This window comes from Chinchilla lanigera, unplaced genomic scaffold, assembly GCF_000276665.1.
Source record: "Chinchilla lanigera isolate Chin_1 unplaced genomic scaffold, ChiLan1.0 scaffold00021, whole genome shotgun sequence".
In the NCBI taxonomy this organism is placed as follows: Eukaryota; Metazoa; Chordata; class Mammalia; order Rodentia; family Chinchillidae; genus Chinchilla; species Chinchilla lanigera.
Genome location: NW_004955422.1, coordinates 22,751,998 through 22,764,725, shown reverse-complemented (window position 1 = coordinate 22,764,725; position 12,728 = coordinate 22,751,998). Strand labels below are relative to the sequence as shown.

The window sequence follows — 12,728 nt, the reverse complement described above, 5'->3', positions numbered from 1 at the left end:
TTGTCTGTATTGTGCTTGTGATATGTTGTAAAATGTTGTATGTCTGTTAATGTTTCCCTCCTTTTATCTTTAAAATAAAAAAAAAAAAAGAAATTAAAAAAAACAATGCCCCACGTCATACATGGCTCCTGGGATGGAAATTTCTGTCAAATCAAAACATTACAGGGCACCCCATCCACCTTCTTCATTAGATATGGCACTATGCGACTTCTGGCTGTTCCCTAAAGTCAAAATGACCATGAAAGGCAAACATTTTGAATCAATTCAAAACATTCAGGCAGCTAAAAAAACGCAAATAAAGACACAAAAGAGGTCTCCCAGTGCTGCTTCAGAAAATGGCAAGAATGATGGGATAATGGGATAAGTGTGTTCCAACAGAGGAATGGTATTTTATGGAGGATTAAAGATAACATGTCTTATTGTGATAAAAATTTAATCTCAACATTCACTGTATTTTCTGATCATACAGGTATGAAAAATATTCCAAAAAGTCTTTATAATTTGCAAAACTCTTATCTCTGCTGCTCAAAAAACACAAGCATTCATTGTGTTTCTTCATTTGGCAGATAGGGAAATAAATATGTAAGATACATTATTTGTACTCGATTAACAGCAATCCTTAAGACTTTGTGCCTGTGAAAGCCAACTACCAAATTAAGTTGAAAAAATAAATGACCTGAATGCAATGAATTCAAGTTCTTTGCTTTTATGATAAACACTTTTCCTGTATTATACTAGAGCTATGCCTTCAACAAAATCTAAAATAAAATAAAAACCTTTAACATCCTAGTTGATACTCAAATTAGTCCTAAAGCTTGTGGGTTTTTATAACAAAGGACAAGGCCAGACCTGGTGATGCACATCTGTAATACCATCATAATGTATCTCAGTATGTAATACTGACATAGGAGGATTGCTACTAAGTTCAAGGCCAATCTGGGCTACATAGTGAGTTCAAAACTAGCCTGAACTACATAGTGAGACTGTCTCAAAACAACAACAACAACAAAAAACAAAGTCTAAGAAAAGGCTCTCTATCTTTATTGGGACCCTGAACTACTTGGTTTGAAGAATTTGTTAGAATACAGATTGATGAGCTCCACTCTACCTACCAGAATTTATCATTTCGTATGTCACTATGTCTATAGAACAAAGAATTAGTCTAACAAGGTGATAATGATTGAGAATCATTGCTCCACAGTAAATGCCCACTCCCTATCAACGAGCTGTCTAATTAGCAGAGGTCAGGTTCCCACACTTATGTACTACAGTTGAAACTGTTTATTGTAGTTAAATAAATGTCACGTAGCTGTCTAAAAGGGATTGCCTATTGAATCAGGTATGAGAATTCTGTAAAATACTGAGAAATTTTAATAAAACTCTAAAATTTTGTACTAGGATTCCCTCCCAAAAATCTTTAATGTCTCAGTCTAACCAAAAGTGAAGATAGTGATGAATTACTGTGCCCACATCATGGGCCAAAGTGGACAAGAGAAATTTTAGAGATGATAGTATGTTCTTTATCTTGGTTGTAGTATGGAGTGATCATCTCCGAGGCTTATCTACTTGTAAAATCAAACTGTACACTGTAAATTTGTGCAGTTTATTTTACATCCCTCCAATGAAGTATACAAAGAACACACAAACACACACCCAACAAAACTACTAAGATTAAAAACACTAATAAAGCAAATTTTTCCAAGGAGAGGTAGCAACAATTCTAATACCCTATTGGTCGAAATGAGAAATGGTACAAAAACTTTGGGAAAAGGCTTGTCAATTTCTTATAATACCAAGAGTTCAATACCTAATACCAAGTAATTCCATTCCTAATTATTTACCTAACAGATATGAATACACAAAATACTTGTTCAAGAAAGTTTGTAACACCTGTATTTACAACAGCTAAAAGTTTAAAACAACTCAAGTGTTCATTAGGAGAAAGATGAATAAATAAAGTGGAGTTTCTACACAATATCACTCTGTGAAAAAAAGTACACACTCAATATCTCTGATGAATCCCCAAAATAGGGTACTGAGTAAAAGAAGCCTTATGCAAGGGCAAAACTAATCTGCAATATTTTTAAAAAGCAGAATAACACTTGTCTCTTGGGCATGGTGGCAGAATGAGGGAATAAAGAAATTTTCTGGAGTAATGACAATGTTCTATATATTGAAAGGATTTATTTGACTTACACAAAGAAATCATTTGTCAAAACTCATGAAATGGTGGATAGGCTACAATATATGCATTTCACTGTAAAATTTATTTCAAAATAAAAAAAGATTGTAAATCAGTATTGAACTCTAGTTAATGATATACATAAATAAATGGGAATAAAATAATGTCTGTTATTTTAAAATGTAACAAAAGATGGACTGACAGATGGGCCAGGATGTGTCAAAACCATATATAATGAAATGTTAACAAAATAGTGGGTTTATGGATTTTCATCACACAAATCTTTCAACTCTTCTACTATGTTTGAAAAGTTTCACAATTAGACGTTGGGAGAAATCTGTTTATAACTTTTCACAAAATGAAAAACAATCTGGGCTGGGGATTTAGCTCAGCGGCAAAAGCGCCTGCCTGGCAAGCGCAAGGTCGTGAGTTCGGTTCTCGGTACCGGAGAAAAACCAAAAAAAAAAAAAAAAAAAAAAAATGAAAAACAATCTGATTATAAGATAGTAATTACCAGCTGACTTCATTTTGCCTATTTCTCTATGTATGTATCCACAGATGCACACATATGAAGAATACGTGCTTATATGCACACTTTTATGTATGTTGTGTATTCAATTATTCTTTCTTAACTAGGTCCTTCTAATTCATTTAAAATATACTAAAGACTCTCCCATCTCAGAACATACCAAAAAGAAACCCCCTAAGACCTCATACTTCTTCAAGTACTACTGTGTCCTTTTTGTCTCCTTTCAAAGCCACACTTCTGAAAGAGACACATACACTTCTGCCCATGCTTCCACCTATTCCATTCTGTCTGTGTCCCCCAACTCCTGCAAAATGGCTCTTGCTCAAGATACTAATAATTTGCATGTCACTATATCAAGTGGACATTTTTCAAATCTCATCCCTTGTAGACCACAACATATTTACCTTCTTTTAAATTTGAAATAAGAGAAAGAAACTAGTTGGTATATAAAACAAACTTTAGAAACAAACAAACAAAAAAGCCAGGTATGTATAGTCCCAGGAATTTGGGATGTTCAAGCCCAAGAGTTTGATAACAGCCTGGGGAATGTAGTGAAACTCCATGTCAAAAAATTAAAAATGAGTGTTGTTTCATAGTATGGCCAAGTCAGAATATAAGAAGGAGAAAATTTAAAAGATAAAATCAGAAAAATGGCAGGGAAAAAGACGAAACTATATAGTTAAAACAGTAAATACAAATGGTTTTATTTTCACTGTCATCTAATTTTATACCATTTTAAAATTGTTATGAACTTATTAATCATTGTTCACATTTCAACTGACTCTGTCATTATATCTATAGTAGATGCTTTACTTTAAATGGGCCTCTCAAGCAGCCTATTTATGTAGAAATTATTCTGAATTATAATAACAATAATCAAAGAAGCAGATCCTCAAGGATCAGAGAAATCCAGCTGAGTATCAAAATTATCACAGAAACTATTTCTTAATCCTTAGACAATTGGTCCTTCCAGGGCTTTTTAGAGCATATTCAGGGCATATAACTCAGTAACTCAAAGCCTTCCAGTAAGCTCAACATGTTGGTAACATGAAATTGTGCAGTAAAATCAGCCATTTTAAAAATAATCCTATAAAATGGAAAATAAAGGAAATTTATTTGTGAACATGAGCTTCAGCAAGAAAGATCAGCTTCAAAGTTGAAATTAACTGCAAAGAAATTTGAACTGTATTTACTTGGGGTGATAACTTCCCAATACCAGGTTCCTTTTTATGGCACTCTCAAGTTACTGAGTTTGAAGATGAACAGGGACTGGCTAGTTAAGGTAGTATAGTTAAGAACATTCTAACATATGTAAAAACAGTAAGCCACAGCAGGACTGTAATTATTTATTTTTCTTTAGTACTCTTCCACGTATCTTGGTCACAGATGGCAGTTTCCTGAAAGCTTTCTTTATCCTTACCACCTACTCTCCTGAGAAAAAACATTCATTCATTCCATGATTACTTAACACCTCCCATGTGTATGCTTACACTACTTGCACTGCCTGGTGTTGCGGTCTGGATGTAAAATGTCCTGCAAAAGGCTAGTGTATTCAGACATCAGGCTTTTAAAGGTGACTTCATAAGAAGAGCTCTAACTTCATCAGTGGATCAATCTATAGATGAATGAATAATGTTTTTCCCTCTTTGTTTCCAGGCTGCCATGGGATAAGTAGAGTCCTCTACCACATAGTCCTGCCACCACAACGTTCTGCCTTGCTTCAGGACCGAAGTAATAGCGGACCATGGATTAAAACTCCTGAAACTGTGAGCCACGACAAACCTTTCTTTCTTTAAGTTCACTTTTCTAGGTTTTTTGCTAGTGACACAAAGCTGATTAACATACATGGGGTTAAAGGAACATAGACTATAGCTAACAGTAACATGCTATGATTACTGAAGGACTTTATTCCTTTTTTGTTGTTGTTGTTTTTCCAGAACCAGGAATAGGACTCACAACATTGCGCTTGCCAGGCAGGTGCTTATGCCACTGAGCTATATCCCCAGCTCTAGGCTATTTTTCAATTGTTAAACTTACCTTTACCTAAAAAAAATCTTACTACTTAAGTTTTCCACTTACCTTTAAGTTGCACTAACTAATGGAGGTACCTCTGAATAAAACAGTTTAAATTCAATTAGAAAGAAAGAAATACAGAATAATATAATCACAAACTATGCAAACACTTCTAAAAATCCAGAGTGATTTAGTATAAAGTCCAGATTCAAAACTCCCATCTTTTTGGATCACAAATATCTTTGAAAACCTAAAGAAAGTTAAGGATTCATGGTAGGCACTCCCAGTAAGCCCATCTCTTGATATTCACAAGCATATTAGTCCTCCTGCCAAATATTGGCTGGACCTGTCCTTCTTGACAAAAGGGCCAAAGATGTTCAGTGGAAGAAAGATAGCCTCTTTAATAAATGGTGCTGGAAAAACTTATACCTCTCACATGTCAAAGACTAAAACTAAACCCACATCTCTCACAGTGCACTAAACTAAAATTAAAATGGAACAGCGGTTCACACATTTAAAAAGAAACACTAAATCTACTGGAGGAGAGAATAGGTAGAATTCTTGAAGGCACAGGTGTAGGCAAAGATTTTATGAACGAAACCCTGATTGCACAGGAAATAATACACAGAATCAACAACTAGGATCTCATCCTATTAACAAGCTTTTGCACAGCAAAAGAAATTACCAACAGAGTGAAAAGGCAACTCAGAGTGAGAAAAAAATTTTAGTTTGTTGTCCCTCACACAAGGAACTAATTACCTAGAATATATAAAGAACTGAAAAATATCAGACCACCCCCGCCAAATTTAAAGATCCAACCCAAAAATAGGCATCCAAGATGAATACACACTTCTCAGAGGAAGAAATACAAATGCCAAATAAATATATGAAAAAATGTTCAACATCACTGGTCACTCAAGAGATGCCAATTAAAACAATGCTGAGATTGCATCTCACTCTACAAAGAATGGCTATTATCAAAAAATTAACCAATAACAAATGCTGCAGGGTTGCAGGGAAAAAGGAACCCTTCTCCACTGCTGGTGTGAGTGTAGACTGGTGCAACCACTGTGAAAATCAGTGTAGAGATTCCCCCAAAAAGTAGGATTGAAGGTCCCATTTAACCCAGTTTCTGGGTGTCTTCATGGAAGAATTGAAAACATCATACCACAGCGATATATACACATCCATGTTTATAGCAGCATAATTTGTAACAGCCAAATGTTGGAAACAACCCAAATGCCCATCAACTGAAAAATGGATAAAAATGATGTGGGATTTTTTTTAATACAATGGCGTACTACTCAGCCATGAAGAAGGATAAACTTGAGGTATTTCTAGGACCCTGAGACCATCCTCTTAAGTAAAATAAATTGGTCACATATATATTGCATTGCTTTTCTGGTGGGAGAAACTGAAAGTGTAAATAAAGACCGAAGTGGATAACAGGAATTATGAAATAAGAAGACATGGTTCAAAAGAAAGAGGAACTAGCGAGGGTAGAGTTAGACAGGAAGGAAGGGGAAAGAAAAACAGATAAAGGAAGGATAAAATGGAAACAAAGCTTTATAAATAGGGAGCAGAAGAGGTGTTTAAGGGAGGGAGGGAAATGGAAAGAAAAAAGAGGAATCAAGATGTATCATGCATAGGTACAAATTCCCTATGATGAATATGAACATTTGGTATGTCTAAATTGTACCAATAAACTTAATAATTAAAAAAAGGAAAATGGCAAATGGAAGAGACATCTTTTTTTGTGATTATAAGACCAAGACTTCTACTCACTATCACTCTGTTGCCCTCCTATTTCCTCTCCCCTCTGATACACACTCTAATGCTCAGATGCTCCATGAAGCCTATATGCAAAGGAAGCAAGGGAGGTATCAGTTCAAGTACCTCCAGGGAAGTGAATCCTACCAGTGCCAATATGACCTAGAAGGGGCATATTCTCCAGTCCAACCAGGTGACTGCAGCCTTGTGAGAGCCAGAGTAAAGGACTCAGCTGAGCTATACCTGTATTCTTGACCCACAGAAACTGTAAAGTGATAAATGTGTACGGCTTTAAGCTGCTAATTTTGGAGGCGGTTTGTTTTATAGCAACAGGTAACTTATAAAAATAATCTCTGCATAAAAGTGCACAAGTCTACAAACTCCAGAACACACTTCAGGGAATTAGGAAACCTCTCTAAAGTCTATCAGTAAAAAACAAATAAATAAATAAAGTCTATCAATAGAACTAGTAACTCAGGGATTCCAGGTTAAGAAACAATATGATAAGACAATCATATTACAAAGGCTGGCATGAAATTAATTTAATTGTGCTATATAGGACATTATTAAGAAAGTTTACTTCAAATATAATTGATATACAAATATTACAAGGTAAAAATCAAGCCAAGTTATATCAAAACAGTATTTTTGAATAATATATTTCATAGGTATTAAATAATATTGAGGATAAAATAATGAAAACCAGTCAACTTTGAGACTTTACTGTCTAGCTGGTGAAACAAAACCAAAAACATATGGACATACACACACAATATCTATCGTAAGAGTTGGTAATACAAACAGGGATTTGCATACGGTATCCACTCTCTATATAATGTCCTTAATGCATTTTAATTTTAAAGTAATTAAAATAAATACCTGTACTGTTTTTCCAAGACCCATGTCATCACCAAGAATACAACCTCTTCCTTGAGTGTAGTGCCTATAGAGAAACTGGGCTCCTTCTCGTTGGTATTCTCTCAAATACCTATTAATAGTATAAGGAATAGCATCTCCATCTTCAGATAATTTAAAAGCATTAGCAGATAAAGGAAATTTTCTGTTTGGAAAATATGGTTTTTCCAAATCTTCATCATCAAAAATAAAATTCCTAGGACAATCTTGAATAGATCTTACTTCTTGAAGTCTTTTAAGTGGTATTTTTCTTTCTTGAAAATCTGAATATAAGACAACTGCAAATGACTTCCCATCATTCACTGTGATAGATTTTATGCTTGCCTCACAAAGTTTTTCATTATCTGGAGAAGGGGCAAGACATCTTTCTCCTGGATGCCATGTATCTACAATAAAAAAGAAAATAAAAATGCTAGCTTATAAAGTAGCACTTCATTTATCCACTGCTGAAAGGGGAAAAACTGCACCACATAAATAACTTTGCCAAAGAACTGAAACAAGGCAAAATATATAATATGTGTGTTTTTCTTTTTTTTTTTTTTTTTTTTGGGGGTTTTCTCTGGTACCGGGAACCGAACTTACGACCTTGCACTTGCCAGGCAGGCGCTTTGCCGCTGAGCTAAATCCCCAGCCCCTAATATGTGTGTTTTTCTAATACATTATCAGATGATCTACAATAAGCAGAACAAAGGGTACATAATTTGTTTCCTATGGTTCTTTTTCTAGCTATGTATCATAATCTCCCCTGGAGTTTTAAAATATATTGCTTAGGGGCTCAGGCAAAATATACTGCTTGGACACTACCTCTGGTAATTCTGATTCAGTGGATATGGACATGGGCATCTGATTTTATTATTCTATTTGTCTGTTATTGTTGAATTCATGTATGAGTCTGATGCACAGTCACAATTAAGAACTCCTGATTTAAATATTCTTAATGACTCAGAATAGTATACATATATTATTCATAATATGATAGAATAAGAGTAAGACTTGGTAATGAGTAACCTAAAATCCTCTGGGCAGTAATGTTTTTTGATTCATCTGCTTTTCAAAAATTATTCCATCTCCTTTCCCTGAAGAGAGGTGTTTCTTCTCATGTCCATATTGCTGCTTTTAAACCACTGCTTCAGCTGGTATACAATCAGCTAAGGAAACTTCCAATTCACTACAGAACAATGTTGCAGCTTTTTCCCTCCTACAATTTGAATGGCTGATGTTTTAAGAGATGATTTCTAGTATCTTAAAATAGAAGAGTCTGATCTCTCTATGTACTTATTCTGTGCTTACCTGTACAGTCATTTATTTTACTTTCTACTCCAAAGACATAGTGCTGTGAAAATGGGGAGGGATTTCTACAGAGCATAACATTAGTAAGAATTAAAAGGTACCAAATAGAGGAAGGTAAATAAAAATAATTCTTCAAATGGAATTTCTTCTGGCAAAAAATCTAAAAATTAAGGGCTATAAATGTAGGAATACTAGGACTTACTTTTCTTATATATTTTTCAGTGAGACCAAATGACCAATAGTAGTTTCCTAGGGTCTGTCTGATGGCCTCAAGTTAGACTTTTCTAACATTCACGATTACAATATATGATTATAATACATGCTTATATTGTTGTAAGCAAGAATAACATCATGATATTCCTCACTAGTAGTTCCTCAGAAGTACTTTGGACAGGTTGCTGTACAATAACAATTGTTAAGTACTCAGGAAAAAAGAAATCTGTTCTCCTAGTCTAATCTTGATAGCCAAATTGTTTGAGAACTATCATACTATTCCAAACGACAGTTTTAATGTAAAATGAACACACTGGCCTACTGTATAGGTAAAACGACATACAGACCAATATGTTTTATACTTATGTCCTATTTGAACTAAAATCTTGATACTACCCCCACAGAAATTCTTGACACTTTGGGTCAAACACACTACATTTGCCTGTCCAGTAGATGCCTTCTCCTTTTTAAATACTTAATTCACTAATTTATTTGCTACTTAACATAATTTAAGCACTACCCACCAAATATTGTACCACTAAGTGGGTCTAAAATGAAGAAAAGTGATGTTATAAGTGATGACTAGTCTTTCTGCATCTCATGAACTGGGACCATGTATAGTCAACTTTTCTAGATAAAAAACTAGTCAGTCATTAATCGCCCTTTGATTATCACTCCTACATCCAATCCATCATATTTCTTTCTGGTTCTACTTCAAAAATATATTACTTCCTCCAAGCATACAACCACTATAAGGGAAAGGCTGGCAAACTTCTGTAAAAAAGTCAAGATAGTAGCTATTTGTTAACTTAGACTTTACAAGGTATATAGTCTTCTGCCCTTCCAAAGCACAAGCAGCCACAGGCAAAACATAAACAAATGAACAGACTGTGTTCCAATAAAACTTTATTTACAAAAAAAAAAAAAACCAAAACACCACCAGGCTAGCTTTGGCCATAAGCACGTTTGGTGACCTTTGCCATAATGCATGAGCTTTGTCCTAAATTACTAACTCATTTCTACTCCTGGTCCACCTTATTTAAAGATACCCTATTACTCTCTATCTTAGCATATTATTACCTTTATAGCACTTATTACAACATTTATCATGCCTACTTGCTTTTGCCTGTGTCTTCCACAACAGATAATTTCTTATCCAAGAAAAAGTCTGTATTGTTCAAAATTTTATGCCTAGTACCAACACACAGATAATAATATATGTGCTGAATGTCTTTCTAAAACAAAACCAGATTCTTGATACCTAGTGAGAGACACATACTAAAAATATATATGTAATTGTATACATAAATATATATGTAATTGTAAAACAAAAGTGCTTTGGAAGAACAGAATACAGTGTTACGAGAAATAAATATTGGGAAGCAATTTAAAAGGGAAGGAGAGTGTTTCAGGTGGTACAGCACGTGCAAAAAACCTGAAAGGCATCTCAAAACAATTGCGTGGTATCTTTTTGGTTCTTGAGTTTGGATAAACCCAACTAAATTTGGGCTAGTAGCCAAACACCAGGCGAACTGCTTAAATTGGGAGGATTTCCTGTGGGGCTGAATAGTGAGAGTAACGTTCCTTCAGATCTTGGCCCTTTCTCCCTTTATCATTACAAATTTCCCTCCTTCTTATTCTTCAAACATGGCAATCATGGGCCTACCTCAGGTGCCTTGAGCTTTCTGTCCCTTTTGCCAGCACTTTCCCTAAATACCAAAGTGACTGTTTCACTAGATTTAGCTGAGGAAACAGCATCCCATAATCTCTGCCAGCAACTTCATTTGTTTTTACCTGCCAGACTGCTACAGGTAATTATATTTGTGGTCCTTGAATTAAGTCATCAATTCCTTGCTCTCAGAATTCAAACTTGCTACTTACTTCCATTTCTGAGATTTACCTCTAGTTTCACTACCTATTTAAAGTGATAAACACCTTGCTCAAAGGAAAAAGCAAGTAGATAAACAATCAGTATACTGCTGGGCATAGAACACTCAAAACCTGGAGGCACTGAAATATAACCATTATCCATGAAAGCTGTTACTTTGTGGGCAGAAGCCATCCCAGAAAACGTGGCAGGTAACCCCACCTACCTTAAACCCTCTTTTGGTGACCCAACACAGAGAGAATATAAATCCCTGTTTCAATAATCATGTGTTAAATCCTGTGCAATGAAACTAAATAACTCAGTCTTCGTTCAACTACATAACAAATTTCTATGCGCTAATGACTGGGGCATGTAAGAGTAAAGAATAAAAATACCTAACATGTACTGAACTCTCGCTGGGAATCACTCGTGAAGTCACATAAATGCTTTGCATACATCCCATCTCATTGGACAGTCACGAGAACACTGCTTTACAGCCCAGGAAAGAGCCCGAAGCTGCTCCGCAGGTCCAGAGAGCAGTAGCGCCGGGGTAGTGCGACCCTGCCAGGAAGGGGCACGCGACCGGCAGACGTCCCTCAGGAGCCCTCACCCGAGGGCGGTCGAGACCCGTGGGGGTGGGCAGGAGGCGAGCTCGGAGCTCATACCTGGGCCGGCGGCGTCCGCGCCGGGGCTGTGGGCGGCGGGGGACTCCATCCAACCCGGGTTCGGCGGCCACGGCCAGCATCGCCCGGGAGCCCTGAGCGCCAGAAGGTGGAGGGAAAGGGACGGAGGTGTCCAGGCCGGGGGTACCACTCTGTTGTTTCACGCTCAGCAGCTGCCGCCGCCTGGGAAGGCCAGGAGGCTGACACTGCGACCCCTAAACTTTCCTCTCAACGTCCAACCACTGCCTACCGCCCATCACTTCCTACCCTGACTGAAGCCCCAAAACTCCCGCGAGAACTGGGTCTGTTTGGAGCCGGGTCTCGCGAGAAGAGAATCGGGGCTAACGTGAGCGCAGCGATCTTCCCGCGGGCTCCACCTGCAGGCTTGTAGTGGAAGTCCCGCGAGACCAGAAACTCTCGTGAGGTTGCGACTGCTTCCAAGGAGGACTGCGAAGACTTGCAAGTTTGATGAGAACTGAATGAAGCGGCTGGACTGTGTCCTCGTGGCCTTGGTTTTCGGTCTGAGCGGTAGCGCGCGCCTCTTCGTGTCTTTGCCGCAGCCAGAGTACAGGGTGAGCAGCACCTTCCCAGAGCGCGCTTTCCCGGGTAACACATTTTCTAGTAAATCAATTTCTGAGAGTAGGAAACAAGCAACTCTCGCCATCAGTAGAAGGCAGACGTGCAAACACCGTCAAAATCTGGAGGGTTTCCCCGCCTCTTGCCTCCACCCTATGGCGCGTGTGTGGCGCAATGGAAGGGCCAAGCCAGCAAGTTAAGGGCGCCAGCCACTCGCGAAGGAGGCAGATGGGTCTGCCTGTGGACACTTCCAGACCCTGCAGACCGAGCCTCGTGGACTCCAGCACGTGCTAGCGTGTCTGCTTGATTCTACCGGATCTCATTGCCCGGGTTAACCAAAGTGTGCCTATAATAGTTTCCTGTTGGTGCTGTAACCAATTTTCACAACCTTTTCTTCTTTAAAAATTTGATTTAAAACAGCACAAATGTGTCACAGGCAACCGTACTGTAGATCAGAAGCCCTATACAGGTCTCCCTAAGCTAAAATCCAATGTTAGAGGTGTGAATTCCTTTTTGGAGGATGTAGGCAATTCCGTTTTCTTGCTCTTTCCAACTTCTATTCTACATTTCTGGCCTATGGCCCTCTTTTTTTCAGAGCCTGTGATGTTCCTCTGAACCTTCCCTATTGAAAGCAACCACTGATTGCAGTATGGAGAGATTGTCTTTATTTTTAAGAGCTCAGTTGAATAATTGATAGTAATCTCATTTCCA

General features: G+C 37.4%; 1 protein-coding gene across 3 annotated transcripts in view; it reads right to left on the bottom strand.

Annotated features, from left to right (window-relative positions):
* Ercc6l2 (excision repair cross-complementation group 6-like 2) overlaps positions 1–11,718 on the bottom strand; it is a 137,332-nt gene extending 125,614 nt beyond the window's left edge. Inside the window, exons 1-2 of one of the 3 annotated variants that reach the window (XM_013514252.1) lie at positions 11,445–11,718; positions 7,374–7,795 (exon numbers count right to left, since the gene is read on the bottom strand). In XM_013514252.1, coding sequence (XP_013369706.1) covers positions 7,374–7,795; positions 11,445–11,493 — 471 coding nt within the window. In that variant the 5' untranslated portion in view covers positions 11,494–11,718. Of the gene's footprint in view, positions 1–7,373; positions 7,796–11,444 lie in introns of those variants that run through there. The other 2 variants (XM_005384686.2, XM_013514250.1) reach the window with 2 other exon arrangements.
* Between the last annotated feature and the right edge of the window lie 1,010 nt (positions 11,719–12,728).